General features: G+C 34.7%; 1 protein-coding gene across 6 annotated transcripts in view; it reads right to left on the reverse strand.

Moving 5' to 3' along the window:
* Positions 1-1025: 1025 nt before the first annotated feature.
* Positions 1026-18043, reverse strand: part of CARF (calcium responsive transcription factor) — a 59345-nt gene continuing 42327 nt past the window's right edge. For 4 of the 6 annotated variants that reach the window (XM_037043570.1, XM_037043569.1, XM_037043571.1 and 1 more), the window contains one exon: positions 16160-16619. In XM_037043570.1, the coding sequence (XP_036899465.1) occupies positions 16501-16619 (119 nt within the window). In that variant the 3' untranslated portion in view covers positions 16160-16500. Of the gene's footprint in view, positions 1358-13451; positions 14375-16159; positions 16620-18043 lie in introns of those variants that run through there. The other 2 variants (XR_005066074.1, XR_005066073.1) reach the window with 2 other exon arrangements.

Genomic DNA, 18043 nt, shown 5'->3' on the forward strand with positions numbered 1-18043 from the left:
GTGTCCCTCATACTTCTGGCATTAATCTAAATTAGCATTCCTAGTAACTATATTTGGTATTGTTTTCAGTTTTTTTGAATGAGATTTTTAACTTGTATATTCATTTGATTTATTGGTTTGTTTTAGGTTTTATGTTTGAATGATAAGATGGATTAATAATTATCAGCTTATTTGGAAATAAGTTTATCAGTTCTAGAGTTCCAGTGGTAAACCACTGTAACCATGACTCACCGGGCCTTACTTTTTCATATAACACCAAAATTGTAACAGTAATCAAGTAGGAAACACTTAGAAAAACAGATCTCAGGTCAGAGAGTTCCTAGTTGTTTGGACACTATGATACATAATAAAGGCAGTGAACTCAACAATGATTAAAACAAAAAAGTGCTTCACAGTCTTTCAAAGACATTTCTTTAAAAAATCATTTCACTTTTCCTTTTTTATTATAAATGGATTTCATAAAAGGGGGTAGATCTCTGTTTACTAAGTATTGCATTCTCATATTTACTTCCTGCCAAAAAGATCATTAGCTTTTGTTTATCACATGACTCATCATGATTAAACACATTAGTAGATCAAGAAGATTATGGTTCCCAGCTGTGGAAAATGGTGACCTAAAAAAATAAGTATGAATAAAACAAAAGTTTGTTTCAGTACAAATTAAGAGGAAAAATAGATGATTAAAGACAATTTTTTCAATTTAATTTTTGTTTTGTTTTGCTTTGGCTTGTGGTTTTTAAGTTTCCAAATGAGAAATCAGCAGTCCCTGTAAGGGATATACCCTCAGTTGACAATTTTACAGATACAAATGGCATCACAAAAGCCACATTTTCTAATTTTCCTAAGTGTATTTTCTTTTTTTTTAAATTTTCTAAGTGTATTTTCTTATTGTTTGTAGTTACTCACTCAGTTCCATTAAAAACTTTAAGCAGTTATTCCACTTGACTAGATTATGGTAAAAAGGCAAGAAATTCTAAAAGCCAAATTAGACATTTTATGTAATATTTTATGCATTATAAATTTTATTTCTCATTATTCAGTTATAATAGTTATTAAAATAATAGAAATTATGGAAGCAATTATAAATTGCAGATACCAGAGTGACCAGTAATTGATCAGCTCAGTCACCATATATCAGTAGATACCATAAACAGCAACTTCCTTTTCTTTTTAGGTTCCTTCTCCTCCCCGTTTTACAGCTTTTGCTTTAAAGTGATGGTTTTGTCATCGCCAGCCTTGCACACTTCCTGGCTGTGCCCCTAGGAATCTTGTGGGAGCATTGGTGGTTCAGTGGTAGAATTCTCGCCTCCTTAGGAATCCTTTATCTTTCTATCTCTTCATTTCTGTTCTTAACCACCTACATAAATTAAGGAATGAATTAAGCTAATGTAACAGAGATACCACGAAACAGAGTGGATTAAATAAGACAAGATTTTAAGTCTTTCTCTTATAACAACTTAAAGGTAGGTAAGCTATGCAGGTGGTAGGGCAGCTCAAGTCCACAGTGAGATTTAAGGATCCCTATTCTCCCCTTCTCATTGTTCTTCCAACCCCTGAAATGCTGACCAGTGCAACCAGCTCACAGGAAGGGAGAGAATGGGGAAATGAAGCGCCATGTCCTTTAAGTAAGTGCTGTGGAAGTTGCACATCACAATTTCTCATATTCCATGGGCTGGACTTCAGTCAATGGCTAAATCCAGCTGGAAAGGATACTGGAAAACACTATTCCTCATATGGAGAAATTCATATGCCAGGTTAGTACTATGGGAAAACCAATCTGGGGGGAGGAAGGGAAAAAGTTGAAGTCTGCCTCACTACCTTACTCCCACTATCACTGGGATGATAGGGCTTGGTTTGTTTGATTCTCTTATAATACCAGTATTTCCAGAGGCTAAAAAATATTTACTTTTATCTACATAACATTCTTCTAAGAGGTTCCTATAAGTCTTCTTATCCCACAATTCTTGTATAACATACCACCTCACAACTTAGTGGTATAAAACAAACATTTTGTTTTGCTCAAACCTTGTATGCACCAGGAATTTGGGTAGACCGAAGAAGGGATGGCTTATCTCTACCACACAATGTCATGAGTCTCAGCTGGGAGACTCAAAGCCTAGGAGTGAATCCATGGCTGAGGACGGAGACAATCTGGAGACATCTTCATTTACATGTCTGAGAGGTGGTGCTGGCTGTTGGCTCAGGACTTCAGCTGAAATGTCAACATAACACCAACCTGTAGACTTTACGTTTAGTCTATCTGCATGGGCTACTTTACTTTAGGCTTTCTCACAGTGATTTCTTAAACAAGAAACAAAAAGCACTAGTCATGAGGTGGGAAACTGATATAACTTCATTAGGCTTAAGAAAACCTGTACCTCAAAAGCACCATAGAAGGAGAGTGAAATGATATTTTCCCTGGAATGGGAAAAAATATTTGCAACACATACATTGATAAAAGACTCTTATTTGGGATATATGAAGAATTCCAATAAACAAGTAATATAAAGTTTCTAAAAAAATTTAAATGGGCAAAATACTTGAAATGGCCATTCACAGGAAGGGAAATACAAATGATGAAGAAATATTAAAAAGTATTCAAACTCAGTTGTAATTAAGGAAATGCAAATTAAAGCCACAATTAAAAACCACTATATACTTATCATTTTTGCAAAAATTAGGAAGCCTGGCAATAAAAAGTATTGTTAAAAATATGGAATTATCATACATTGTTAGTGAGAGTATACATTGGTATAATCAGTTTGGAAATCAGTTTGGCACTATCTGGTAAAGCCAAAGATGTGCATATCCAATAACCCAACCAACCACTACTCTGTATATGAGCTGGAAAAACTATGCATATGTGTATCAGAATATATGTACCACACGTACATATCTGTACATACTTGGACATCAATCTATGTATTTCACCAATTTAACAGATTGAGGGAAAAAGACCACATAATCATTTCAGTAGATGTAGTATGTGACAAAGTCAACATCCATTCAAAATACAAACTCTTGGCAAACTAGAAGAGATCTGAAATATAAAGGGCTCTAAGTGTGTATGAACAACAGAATGTAATGCCTGCTTTCTAATTTAAATTTCCTCTGATCTACTTGGTATACAAAATCTAAGATAGTATCTCAGGGCCAATGTTCCTTAAAGATTGTGTTTCTGTTTATTACAACTATCTAACATTAAATACTTTTACAGGGGTCTCAAAGGTCAAGGTGGTTGAAAATAAAATTAAAGGTTTACTACTATGTTGGGAAAATATGGTTACCACATTAATATATTAATACATATTCTAAAGTACCTTATCTGAAGGATCACCTTTTAATTTATATGTGAGAATTCTTTACGTTGGCAGGTAGCATACTTTCCTTATGGTAATTTTGATAGTTCATGAATTGATTAATTTAGAGTTAAATCTGGTTATAACACAAGCCCTGGCCAGGTAGCTCAGTTTGTTAGAGAATCATTCAGATATGTCAAGGTTGTAGGTTCAATCCCCAGTCAGGGCACACACAGGCATCAACCAATGGATGAATAAACAAGTGAAAAAACAATGTTAATGTTTCTCTCTCTCTCTCTCTCTCTCCCATCAATAAATAAAAAATTTTAAAATCTGGTTATAACACAGACTTTAGAGTAAAATAAATCTTGATTTTAGATCTTTGATTCTTGGTTTCCTAGTTATATGACTGTGGGTAAGGTATATAATCTCTCTGAGTTTGTTTTTCTTCCATAAAATTGAGATAATAATACCCGGCACTCAATAAATATTATGCATTATTATGTTTTGGAGTCAAGTTAAATAAATATATGTTAAATGAATAACACCTTTACTTTCCATCATTGCTGAGAGTCCAAATGATGCATAGCTTGAGGAAGGGTAGGGCAGGCAAATTAAAAAGAAAAGTACATGTTGCTAGGTAGCTACATGTTGCTAAGTCATTATGTAATTCGTGCTTTTAGATGACTTAAATATATATTTAAGTCATTCAAATATATCTGACTTAAATATATATCCTGTTGATGTTAGAGATAAAGAAAAGGAGAGAGAGAGAGAAACATCAGTGTGAGAGAGAAACATCGATCTGTTGCCTCCCACACACACCCCGACGAGGGATCAAACCGCAACCTAGGCCATGGGCCCTGACTGGAAATCCAACCTACAATCTTTTGGTGTACAGGGCAACACTCCAACCAAGCCACCCAGCCAGGGCTAAAATGGCTTGTACGGCTTGTATTGTACATTCCATGTATAATTATTCAAAAAACAAGTGATTAAACATGCCATTCACTGTGTTTTTAACCTTGTACCTATGTACAAAGTACATACAGTTCTTCACAAGTGAATATAATTACTCTTTTATAACAAGTGATTCAGTTGTTCTGCTAATTTTTTCTTTAAAATAAGTCCTTTCAGGCTTGCTTTATGAGCAAAAATATTGCAAAGCTAGGGAAAGTAAAGAAATTTGAGGATTCTGAGATTTAATGGTTGTGACTTATCTAACATCAAATTTTAAGATTACTCAGCTAAGTATCAGAAAACTACTTTAAATGATTGTCTATATAATTTCAGTTCCAAATGATTTGACCTGTAATAAACGTGCCATTTATTCCCTGCAATTTAGTGTTCTCAGCTATAAAATAGGAAAATAATACTTATATTGGGTTCTATCACAGAAATTTTATAAAGAAAAGTTACATGTAAAAGTACTTAGAAATAAAGTGACTAACAAATCCTACCTATGCCATGAAGGAAATAGGAAGATGAAATGAAATACTGTACATACCATGGGTTTTTCCCTACTAACTATACACCACTTCACAAGGTACTTTTATGGTTGGGATCATTATTACTGTAAGGAGTTAATCAAATATAATAGGTATCCAAGGGTAAAATTAGTGTAGAAAATCACAGCCTAGAGCAAATGTTTATAATAAATTCAGTAGTATATTTAGCAACTGTACTGTTATGTAAATATAGTAACTGCTGATACATTTCACAAAATGCTATCTTATTCATTTGTTTTATACCTACGAAACTTTAACTACCTGATTCACATTCAGTGATCTAAATAATTTTGCTCCTCCTTTTCAATAAAATACTCTAGTGTTTCAAGTATAAATGTTTCTTAAAGTGTCCTAACATTAAGAGTTGAGAAGAGGGAAAGAAGAAGAAAAGATACCTCTATACAAAATTTTTTTAACAAGTAGCTGACTTCCTCTTAAAGTTCATGACCCTTAGTTACTGCTATCAAACAAACGGCTCCATGCTGCTCACCCATGTGGTGCCACTTTATCACAAATCAGCTTCTCTGTGACCTTCAAGTTTTCTGTGACTTCAATTTTGGATTCCTAGTTTATTTTACACATACATATATTTATATATATAGTATATAGATACTTTAATATACCATAAAACTGCTAAACTGAGTGACTATTTATTTTATTTTATTTTTATCTTTATTGTATTTTTCCATTACCATTTAGTCCCCTTACACCCCCTTTCCCCAGCAACCACCACACTGTTGTCCATGTCCATGAGTCCCTTTTCCTTTTTGCTCAATCACTCCACCCCCTAACCTTCCTCCTACCCTACTAGCTGTCATCTGCCTAACTCAATGCAATCAAAAGATTTTAATTTAGTGGATAAATAATGCACTGAACATTTTAAAGTACACCTGGGTTATAGCTTTAAGTTTGAGATTACTATATGACTCTGGGAAAATTTTTTATCCCCTCTGAGCCAAATTCACTGATATGTTTCTTTTTTTAAAGCACAGGATCTGATTTCCAAGGTGTGTTTTAGGTCTAAAAATGTTACAATCTAGACACAGAGAGCAGACTGGTGGTAAACAGAAGGGACGGGGGGGTTGGGAGACTGAGTGAAAGAGGTGAAGAGATTGTGACGTATAAATTAGCAGTTACAAAGTAGTTATGGGTATGTAAGTAAAGCATGGGGAATATAGTCAGTAATATTGTGATAATTATGCATGGTGCCAGTTGGGGTACAGGAAATATCGAGGGGAACACTAGGTAAAGCATACGATTGTCTAACTGCTAAGCTGTATACCTGAAACCAATACAAAATAAAAGTGAAAGTAAAAACAGTTATAATCCACTATTACTTATTGATACCCCTGATAAGTATAAGTTTCTTCCATCTACTCTAATTTGATGATTTATGCAAATATGCTGGATTAGTTCCAGAATATTAGTAAACTTGAGGAGGGCTGGATTAGAATTTTAGGGTTACAATTAACTTTACTGACCATCAGCTATTGTACAATGGTACAACCTGAGGCCAGGGATAATAGCTAACTCATCATCACAAAACAGGAAAACTGAAAACCAAGTGCCTAGAGTATAAAAATCTCCCTGAGCTAATTATTAAGATCAATGATTTCCAAAACTGTTCCTTCTACATATCAAAACATTTTTTTATTTAGAAACTCTTTGAATAAAATAAATGCCATGAAATTAGTAATATTTTAAAGTTACTACATATTTTTATTAATGCAGTTGGGCAAATAATTATATATATATGCAAGTCATATTATTTGGTTAAAGACAATGCAGCCTTGGCTGGTGTGACTCAGTAGACTGAGTGCTGGCCTGAGAACCAAAGGGTCAAAGTTCAATTCCCAGGCAGGGAACATGCCTGGGTTTGGGGCCAGGACCCCAGTAGGGGGCACATGAGAGGCAAGCATACACTGATGTTTCTCTCCCTCGCTTTCTCCTACCCTTCCCCTCTCCCTCTTAAAAAAAAAAAAAAAGACAATGCTAGATTTTCAAATCCCTCTGATTAATGTACAGCCCCTCCAGAGTCTAGGCCAACTGGGTAGGGAACTACAGATAAAGACAACTAACAAATATATACAGAAAGAAGCTAAATCTTAATATACACTAAAAGCTCAAAGTAATATTTCAAATTGTACCTTCAAATGTTGACTGGCACTTGACAGAATTTTCTCCTTCAAGTCTCAATTTTTCTTTTATAAAATAATCACAGTAATTGCAGCTTATAGGACTGCTATAAAGAGATAATTATGTAAAAACACAATGTATACTATATTGCAGATCTTCAAATAATATCAGCTCTTTTCCCTATGCCCTATACCTTCTAAAAATTACCATGGTCAAATAGGAACATAATCTGCCAAGCTTATGTGTCAGGAAATGTGATAATACAGAATGAGAAAAGAAATAAAATTTTTCCAAACTACAAAATCTGCATCAGACCCATTTAGTGAACAAATTGTTCCATTAAACAATTATTTTAAAAAGATTTTATTTATTTATCCTTAGAGGAGAAGGGAAAGAGAGAGGGAGAGAAATATCAATGTATGCTTGCCTCTTGTGCATCCCCTGTTGGGAACTGGCATGCAACCCAGGCATGTGCCCTGACTGGGAATCAAACCATGATCCCTTAGTTCGCAGGCCCGCACTCAATTCACTGAGCTACACCAGCCAGGGCTAAACAGCTTTTTATTACCAGTCTGCATCCAGTCCCTGTTGGCAGATTTTCCACATAATTAGAAGTATTATCAACACTGGGGCCCAAGTAGGTAGTTTCCACAAGTCATGGGCTCTATAGAGGCAAGATATTAAAAAAGAACCACTGTATTATATCACTCATCCTCACTCTCTCAGGTTGCAGATGAAGCAAACTGAGGACCAGGGAAATAAAGTGACTCACCCAAAACTACTCAGCTAAGTAAGTGGCAGAACTAGTTCTATGCTCCTACTCTTTCACAGCAATTTCACGTATCTTACAAACTACTTACCTGACCAGCACCCATTGCTAAGTTTCTATTATAGTTTACTTCCTGTAAAATACTTTAAACCAAAGGGTATAGACAAAAATAGAAGAATTAATTGGAGATAAAATTAAAGAGCAGGTTTAGGTGAAATTAGACATAATCAATTACAGCTACATGAAATTCTTGGTCATTTTAAACTATTTTTCTTCCTTTATATTTTTTAAACTAGAAATGAGTGAAGCACTAGTTTCTGTGCTTACTACTACAGAGTTAAAATAAATGGAACTGTAAACTCTAGTGTAATTAAAAATTAAAATGACTTCAGTGTTTCCATGGAAATAAAGACCTCATGAATAAACAATTACTATTACGCAACTGATATCAAAGTCCGTAACTTTGAAAGCCACACATTGTTTTTACAGTTACTACAAGCTAATGTTTTTGTTTTGTTTTGGTCTTGCCTGTATACCTTGGTTAAATTCTTCTTGAAGGTCTAAATATACCCACAGTTTTTATTAATATAAGATCGATAAATATTACAATGATACCCGCAGTTTTTATTAATATAAGATCGATAAATATTACAATGTATTTTCAAGTGTTAGTCAGATCTAAAAAGAGAGGAAGGATCTTCTCAAGGCAGTTGATATATTTATATAATTCTAGTCATCTTTTTAAATTTTTTTTAATGTCAAGATCTAATTGGCTTTATTAAGTGATTCATGAATGGGGCAGCACCCCTTCTGCCAACTACAAGGATGCTCTGGCCATCTTTTTAAAGCCAGAATTTACACTGCCATTTAACCATATTTTAGGTAAAAGAAAAATAAGTGAAAAGTTAGTTTATTAAATCAAAATTGAATAAAGTATAAAAAGATAAAAAATTGACAGTTTAAAGTAGTTTGTTAAAAAAAATAAAGACTAGAAAGCAGAAAGAATTTCCCAAATATTTTGTTATCACATTTAGAAATCTGATGCCCCTTACTTGGAGAGGGGTGTTATATGTAAATATGGTATAGTAAGGGACATTTACACTGGAGTTGCCTTATATTGTAGTATCTCTTGGAGAGCTCTATTTATAATGCTGAGTGTTTTTTGTTTTTTTTTACTGAGAGACTGAAAAGATTGTTTCAAATAGCACCTAATCTGAGAGACTTAGTACCCAGAAAGTTCCTCACAGGTTCCAAAGTGGACTTAATTGATCAGTCTGAAGCAATCTTGGTGTTCCTTTTAAATATTTGGCCATTTTTTCTGCTCTAGCTAAATAAATGTTGGAGGGCCCCAGGGCTAGATTCTTAACATTCTTCTCTTACCTATGCTTTATTCTCAGATGATATGTCTGTTTTCTAGTTTTAAATACCACCCATATGTTGATAAATCACGGAAATGTTTCTCTCCAATTCTAATCTCTAGACTTGTATCACTAGGTACCTACTTAATATTTCCATTTGGAAGTAAAATTAGCCAGGTCCAAAAGATAGCTCTTACTTTTTCCTTCCAGATCTATTCGCTCCATCAGCTTTCCTCAACTCAGTAAAACTCTCCACCATATGAATATACAGCTGCTCTCAAGCTAAAACTCTCGGGTCAGTTCTTCATTCCTCCTCTTCCTTCATAACACCATCCCTGCACCCTACTCCCCAACAGCCAACCAATCAGCAAGTCCTGCTGTTTCTATGTCCAAAATACATCCTGAATTTGTCCATTTCTCTTTGTCTCCTGTATCACTATCACTCTATCTCCAAATTACGTAAGTTCTCACCTGTGCAATTGCAATAACCACCTAAGTTTGCTCTCGTTTTCCATTTATGTCCCTTTACAATACATTCTCCTACAACTTAAAAACCAAGGTATATCACTGCTCCTCCAAACGATGATTTCTGTTGTATTTAGAATGAAAATGGCCCTAGCTAGTGTGGCTCAGGGAATTCAGTGTCAGCCTGAGAACCGAGAGGGTCGCTGGTTCAATTCCCAGTCAGGGCACATTCCTGGGTTGTGGGCCAGGTCCCCAGTGGGGGGGTGCATGAGAAGCAACCACACATTGATGTTTCTCTCCGTCTCTTTCTCCCTCCCTTCCCCTCTAAAAACAAAATCTTTATAGAATGAAACTGACCCTATGATTACTATGGGCTCAAAGCCTTCTGTACCTCTCTGACCTCATCTCATACCATCTTTTCTCTTGCTCTGTAAACTTATGCCACACTGCCTTCTTTCTGCCCCCCCCCCCTCTTTTTCACCTCAAGGCTCTTGCATTTACTGCTCCCTTGAAACTCTTCTCCCTGCTTTTTGAATGATGGGTCCTTTTCACCTGTTGAGTGCTCTCTTCCTGAAAATATCACCAAAATAAGCTGTTGATAAAGCAAAACTAAGTTTTCTGCTTACTACAGTAAGGAAGAATACTACCTTGATAGATCTTAACAGTGTCACTAAGGGAGAAGGGCAATGTTGAGAGGCTTATGCAATTTGGGAGGTGTAATTTGACTTTTTAATGTGAAGACCTGATTGGTGTTGGATAAAGTCTGCAAAGCTGATGGGGAAATCTTGAGTCAGTCACCCATCCGACTTCTCCTCACAAAAATGGGCATCAGTATCTTTGCCATACTCAGCCATTGGCTGGGAGCATCCTGTGAGAAGCCTAGTTCCTGCACAAGCACTATGGTAGATCAAAAGACAAAAACTGACCCACTCACTAGTCAACTACTCCACCTGTAGTAAGAGCTCTGAGTAGCTCATTTTCACACTTGCCATAGCCCACCCATTTGTTGAACAAATCTATCTCTTCCCACAGGTTCAGGATGCAGGTCTTCCATGGTTTTTGTGGGCCTATCTTCCTGAGGGGTATCTCAGGAGAAACCTCCACCACTGCAGTTGGTCTTTGTGGAGTTACAACTGGTACTCATGTCCTACCTCTTCCAGTAGCTATTCTAACTTCCCTCACCCCCAGCTCTCACCTCATCAGGTCCTGGTGGCTTACTAGCGGTATGACTCAAATGTCAACTCCTGAAGGAAGGGTCTGAGTCATCATATTGTTCTTATCTGACATCACTGCATGTGTCCATTCGGTCACAATAGGGGTTGGGAGTGCACAAATGGACCATCTGGGTTCCGCCTGTAGTCCTACTTCCTGCTGAAAGTGTTATTCACCCCTGCAAGAATGCTGATGCTGCTTACCTGCTGGTGTCTGAATAAAAGGGCTCCAAAGTGCACTGACAGCAGCCATTATCTTGTTGTTCAAAAACAAACAAACAGCCCTGACCAGTGTTGCTCAGTGGACTGAGTGTCCCCCTGCAGACCTGCAGACCAAGGTTGCCTGTTTGATTCTGTCAGGGCCACATGCCTGGGGGTGTGGCAAGTGCTGGGTCAGGCAGCATTCAAGAGGCAACCTATCCATTTTTCTCTAGCACACTGATGTTTCTCTTCCTCTCTCCTTTCCCCTCTCTCTAAAAAATAAATAAAATCTTTAAAAAAAATCTTCAAAACAACTGAACAAATAGAACAACAAATCTATCAAATGTTGCATTAAGCTTGAACATTCCTCCATAGAAACCACTACGGGCAACTGGTGATTGGCAGATTCTTCCCAACAATGCGCCAGCTCATACATCACAGCTTGTGCAGAGGTTTTTGGCAAACATCAAATAACCCGGGTGACTCGCCCTGCTACAGATTTGGTGCTCACAACTTCTGGCTCTTCCCAAAACTAAAGTCACCTTTGAAAGGGAAGAGATTTCAGACCTTTGATGAAATTCAGGAAAATAAAACAAGGCAGCTGATGGCAATTAGGAGAACTGTGTCAGGTCCCAAGGTACCTACTTTGAAGGGGACTGAGGCGTCATTTTCCTATGTACGGTTTTTCTTATTTCTATCTTCTTCAGTAAACATGTCAATTTTTCATTTTAGCGTGGCTGGACACTTTCTGGACAGACCTTGTGAGGCCAAGCTGCTCCACTTCTAGATGTTTGCCCAACAGACATGAAAGCTCATGTCTACACAAAGGCTTTTACACAAATATTCACGGCAGCTCTATTTGTAATAGCCAAGAATTGTAAACAACCCAGATGCCCATCAAGAGGTGAGTGGATAGACAAATTATGGTACTGCCATACAACAGGATACTGAAGTAAAATGGAATGAATTGTTTATCCTGTGACATAGATAAATCTCAAAATACGCTGAGTAACAAAAGTCAGATAAAAAAGATTCATACTATATGATTTAATTTTTATAAAATTATAGACAAATTGATCTTCAGTGACAAAAAGCAGAACCATGTGTTTGGGGGTGATGAGGTGGGCTTTGAAAGAAGGGAGAAGTGGGGATGATTACAAAGGAACATTAGGAATCTTTTGGGGGTGATGGTTATGTTCATGATCTTAATTGTGGTGATGGTTGCATATGTGTATACATATACAAAAACTCATCAAATTGTACATTTAAATATGTGCATTTTATATTATGTCAATTATACCTCAGTAAAGATATTTAAAATAAAAACTGTTGGTACTGCCGCCCACTCTTCCCTCTGGTTTTAGAATTTATTTTTTTTTAGATATAATTAACATATAACATTGTTTAAGTTTAAGGTGTACCATATATATTGATTGATTTTAAAGAGAGAGATTAATTTGTTGTTCCATTTAATTAATGCATTCATTGATTGTTTCTTGTATGTGCTCTGACTGTACCCCAGCCTTGGGGTACCAGGATGACACTCTAACCAACTGAGCTACTGGGCCAAGGCTAAGGTATACAGTATACTGGTTTTATAATTTATGTATTACAATATGATTACCATCATAGTGTTCACTAACACCTCAATCTCATCACATAATTATTTTTTTCATGGTAAGAACAATTAAGACCTAATGTTTGATAACTTCTGAAATTTATAATACAGAACCGTTGACTACAGTCACTATGATGCACATTAGATCATCAGGAGTTTGGTTGGAAGTTTTCACCCCTAGATAGTATCTTTCCTGCACTCATATCTATATACATTCTCAAAGGTTTTCCATATTACCATAGAATGTATTTAGCGTTCTCATTAATCAGTATAAGACCCATTAATAACTAAGATTTTTTTAAATTCTGATTTTATTCCTAAAGTTTTAAGAATTAACTGAGCAACAAGTATTTCTATTATTTAACAATAGAATTCATAGCTAACATGTATGTGGCAAAAGAATACTAAAGTTTTGCCATTGTGACTACATTAACTACATTAAGCTGAACTGCAGACATTTAGATATCCAAATAATATACTATTTAAAATGTCTAAAGCCCAAATGAGCTGATAGAATAGAGTAAATGCAAGTCCCTCCCTTCTGGAGGGAGAAAGATTTTCTATGATCCCCAAAAACAAGCAGAATGAAATTTGAAAAAAAAATAAAGCAAAGAGGAAAACAATTAATGATCCCTCCTTTTAACATACTTCTGTCATTACTCCAAAAATATACTGTACTTGAAAATATCACAGTACCAAAATGTGGGGGGAAAAGACTTACTTATACCTATCTTCACACATTGTTTGAAAATGTTGATAGTGGGCTGAGTTGAGAGTGCTAAATGCATATATACCCCCAAATGTAGTAACAGGAGTTACTGGTAGTTGTGCTTAAAAACTTTCAGGTTCCAAATTGAACATCAATGTATAGTCAAAATTTTCAGATATTAGAGTATTTATTCAACATCTTAAAGATGAACAAAACCACTACTATCCCCAGGAAAGTATAAAAAGAAAACTAAAAAGTTTAGGAGAGGAAAACACTGTATTTAATGAAAAAAATACATTATAACAAGGACACTATACATTAAATTACTATATATACATACACACGCACACACACTTTTAAAAACTTTTTAAAAAATCCTGGTACAAATTAAATGACATATTTCTCATACTCACATGATTAAGTAGGTATTTTGACAGAATACAAAGATGAAATACAAGCTGGCAGGCTTCCAAATTAGAAACTTCAATGCTAGGACAGATCCTAAAATCTGATTTCTATCACTTTCATGACTTTTAGAAAATATTTACATAGTATAAAACTTACAAGCTTTTTCTTTTAAGTATGTTAACTGCTTACACAGAATATTAGTGCTCAGGAAAATGCCCACATGACAGTGTTTATCTATAATTCATTGTAGTATACATAAAGTTCACTGGGAGACTTGGAACATAAAAACTACAATGAAGAAACAAGCTCATCTGTAATTATGAATTTCTAAGTGCTTATTCTGAATGTCCAACTGACTACTTCAGATACCACACCTTGTAATACATGATAAAAAAGAGCACTTCTCAGACTTTGCTGTAGAGCTGTTAGGAGAATGCTGAATATAGATACTGAAAATTTTATGCACTTGCATTCAGTACCCTACGCATTTTAAAAATAACCAAATATTTAAAATATGTAAACATACTTTTTAAACAGTGATGCTAAGCACCTTTAAAATGCAATACTGATACATTGTGACTGAACATGCATTTAGAAGACAAATAAACTTTTAAAAACTAATTTACAAACCATTTTTAAAGAGCTACTCATTGAAATACTTACATGAAAATATTGATAGTTCCAGTTTCTACCTAAAAACCAAAAGAGTATATAATTAGGGATTTAAACTTCCTTCATGCTTTTTTGTTTGTTTTCTATCTGTGAGGAGGATGCATGGTAACTTATTGTGCTCATGTTAAAAAAAAAGACCAGTATTAGAAGAGAGATTCATGGAGAATGATGTGAGAGAAATATTTTTTAACTATGTTTTGTTCTTGATCAAGTGCCAAAGTCTGAATCCTTGGGCATCTCTCACCCTCATCCGAAACTGACTAAAGTTTGTATCTTACAAGCATTTCTCCTTAGCAACTCAACATCAAAAAATAAAGGAATGTTTCCAAAGAAATATAGTTCAATTGGTAAAATATTTAATAATCAATTATTTTCATTAATGAGAGGTGAAGGTCTATTATATAAAATCTTTTAAAAGTTTCCATAAAAACAAATGAAAAAACATTACCTACAATGCAGCACTAAACTATAAATTAATTTGGACTTATTCCCTTTAAGTACACACAGACTAAGAGAAATCTGCATTTGAGGTAATTAATAGTTGTGTTTAACTTAGTATAACATAACAGATTTGGCAGCCTAACTCTATAAATCCCAGCAGCAAATATTTTCATTTCTTAGGAAAATGGTAAGCAAGTGTTATTAAAAATCATGTATGTAACTGAATATTAACTATGCATTAAATGTTTAAATAATAAATTTTATATTAAGTAGGATATAAAGCTAAAGGGCAAAGAATTTTAAAATTCCACCCACTTCTAATATAACAGTGTTTTATAATGATACATATTGTAAACTGGAAACTATTAAAGTGAATTTAGAACTGGAGATTAGACTTAGAAAAGCCAAAAACCTCATATTTGTGTAAAGTATTATTGTTAAATTTCATATTATATTCCACATGCTTTGAATATTAAACATTAAAATCCACTTGAACTCCTTGTTACTTTTAAATATATCCACAGATGGTCTCTGGGGGAATAGGTGCGGGGAGGAGGTCTCTAGGTGGATTTCTTGACAGTTATAATTGATGTTTCTAGTTTACCAACCTTCTAGAAAACAGAAGCTTATATTCAGTATTTGAAGTAAATACACTTACTCAACAAGCAAATATATATAACACATCAGTTGTTTTAAAGTTTTAATATAAACTAAATTTTAAAATGTAAGTACTTACCTTGAAGTACTATAAATTCTAATACCATCATTTCAGTAAGAACTCTGGCATAAAAAAATAAATACAACTCAAATTCTTTTCTAACCAGGGCTGAATCTTCAATATAAAATAGGAAAAAAGTCCTCTGCTAATATCAAAAAATTCCCCAAATTATCTGTAAACACCCTGAAATGTTATTCTTTCAGAATTCTCTCAATTTCTACTACATTTTTCTATCCATAAGTAGAATTGTACTACAATACTGCATAATCCATGTGATATATATTTATTTCTGTTGCTTATTTGATTAATTCGAGTTAAAATTCTCAGTACTTACCAAGATCCTTTACATTTCTACTAGATGACCATTAGTAAGCTAATGGTTTGTAGTTGCAAATATAAAAATCAGAATGAAAGAAACTAAAATGCAACAACAGTTTCCACAGATGTCAATGCTGGGCTTTGTGTTATGAAGTAAAATCTATTGTTTTATCTTTCCAAAAGAGACAGATTACAAATCTTCTCTCACCTGTCTGCCAATGTAAACAAATTTTCACAACTTCAAATACGGAATAAGTTCTTTTAGAAATGAAAAAAAAAGTCATCACACACACACATACATAGTTTCGGGGTGGGGGGATGTTGTGGGTTTTTTTTTCATTTTTTAAGAGCCAAAATGGGTAGTTCCAAGGGATAAGTTCGATAACTATTTGTGTTCAGGCTGTATTACCAGGGATAAGTTCAGAGGATCTTTTGAAATACTGGCCTTGCCAGGCACTCAAAAAGCATAAGAATTATACAAAAAGGTGTAAAATATCTCTTAAGGTAAAAATATGGGATTGGCAACAAATATATCAGTTTTAAATCAAAGTTGCTCATTGAACCAGTCTTCTGTCCACTTATCACACTGCTGAGTTTAACAATATTCACCTTCTTTTCTATGACATCAGAAGTCACCAGAGTTGTACAATTATGAAAAGCTTCAATAATTTAGGTAGCAGATAATTTCTTACAGTCCAAACACTTTTTTGCTTCCATAGACATTGCTGGTTCTTTGGGTTCTTGCTTAACTTGGTTCACAGAAATGGTGCCTTCTGGATTTTCTTCAACTTTAAAACCAAACATAAAAGAAAAACCATGAAGGTTAATGTAAACTATAACACTGGGATCTTCAGAATTATATGAATTTAAAAGCAAAGCATAAAACACTCATTTGGGAAAAAAGACCGACTAATTTAAAAAAGCAGTTGACGTATTTGGGAATTTAGTGCCTCTAACATCTTAATAGTCCTTCATGTTAAATTCCTCCAGTATGCTGCTAGCAATGAAAAGATGACACAAGACAACTATGTAAGTTACTCTCCTCTAAAGAAACTTTGACAAAAAAGCAGTCTATAATTTGATAAAATTAGAGGAATAACTAATATTTAAATATACTTGTCTTTAAAAGCATGTGTGAACAAAAGTCAGGAGGCCTCCCATTATTTAAAAATGATTTGTTTCACAAACAGCAGACACAGGTATCACAAATTCACAGATGCATATTTCTGAATGCACTTACCATTCTGATTTCAAAGAACTTACGACCAAATTAATCTAAGTGTGGTACACAGGTGTTATATCTAAGATAAAATCTTTCTCTCTCCTTCTCAGGAATGTCAGATTTGCAGTTGCTGTAGGGAACTTAAGTTAAAGGGGCTTTATTTGCTCAGAGTAGTGTGTTAAACACACCTAAAGCTTGTCACATACAGGTGTGTTGGAGTTAAGCCCAAGCCAAAGGCAAAACCAGTAGAAGGTGAATTTAAATGACCTTGAGAATAAATATTCTGGTGAAACTGTCCCTCCTATAATGAGCTAACTTGACAAATCATGCAAGTTTAGATTCATAGAGGGTTTCCTTTAAAGCAATCTGAATTAGAGATCCCAAAAGTACTTTGGCACAATTCAGAGGGGAAAAGCATATTAGAATGGAAAAACTTCAGAGACAGATAGATCTGAGTTTAAATTCCTTAGCTGTCTGTCACTTAATATATGTGATCTTTAGGCAATTACTTTAATTCTTTGAGCCTTGGTTTTCCCATCTGTAGAATGGGGACACCATCAACTGTTTTATGGAGTTGTGAGGATTAACTCGAGTATATCCCTTTTCTGTCTCTTCTACTAAAGTTCCTCAGTAGTGACAACTGCCACAGCCCTCTGGATAAATTTGCCTAAAAGGAATACTTCCAGCAAGTTTAAAAGATGATGAATCTTTTCTAGAAGGAACTATCTTATACTTTCCCTTATCCAGAAGAAAAACGAGGAAATATATATGTTCTAAGGATAATTCCTATAAAGATTTTGCTCTTTAAAGCAAACTGCAAGTCTTTTCCCACAAAAGTGCCCAATCCAGAGTAATTGGTAGGGAGAGAAGTGACATAGGTCAAGTAGTAGTTAGCAATGTGTTACTATGTTGACTGGGTTCATTACAAAGTGAAGGTAAGTAACAAAGTCATGTATTAAACTCAAGTCCCCAATTCTTACTAGTTCCCTT

The sequence above is a fragment of the Sturnira hondurensis genome, unplaced genomic scaffold, assembly GCF_014824575.4.
Source record: "Sturnira hondurensis isolate 20B ecotype Veracruz unplaced genomic scaffold, ASM1482457v3 Scaffold0004136, whole genome shotgun sequence".
In the NCBI taxonomy this organism is placed as follows: Eukaryota; Metazoa; Chordata; class Mammalia; order Chiroptera; family Phyllostomidae; genus Sturnira; species Sturnira hondurensis.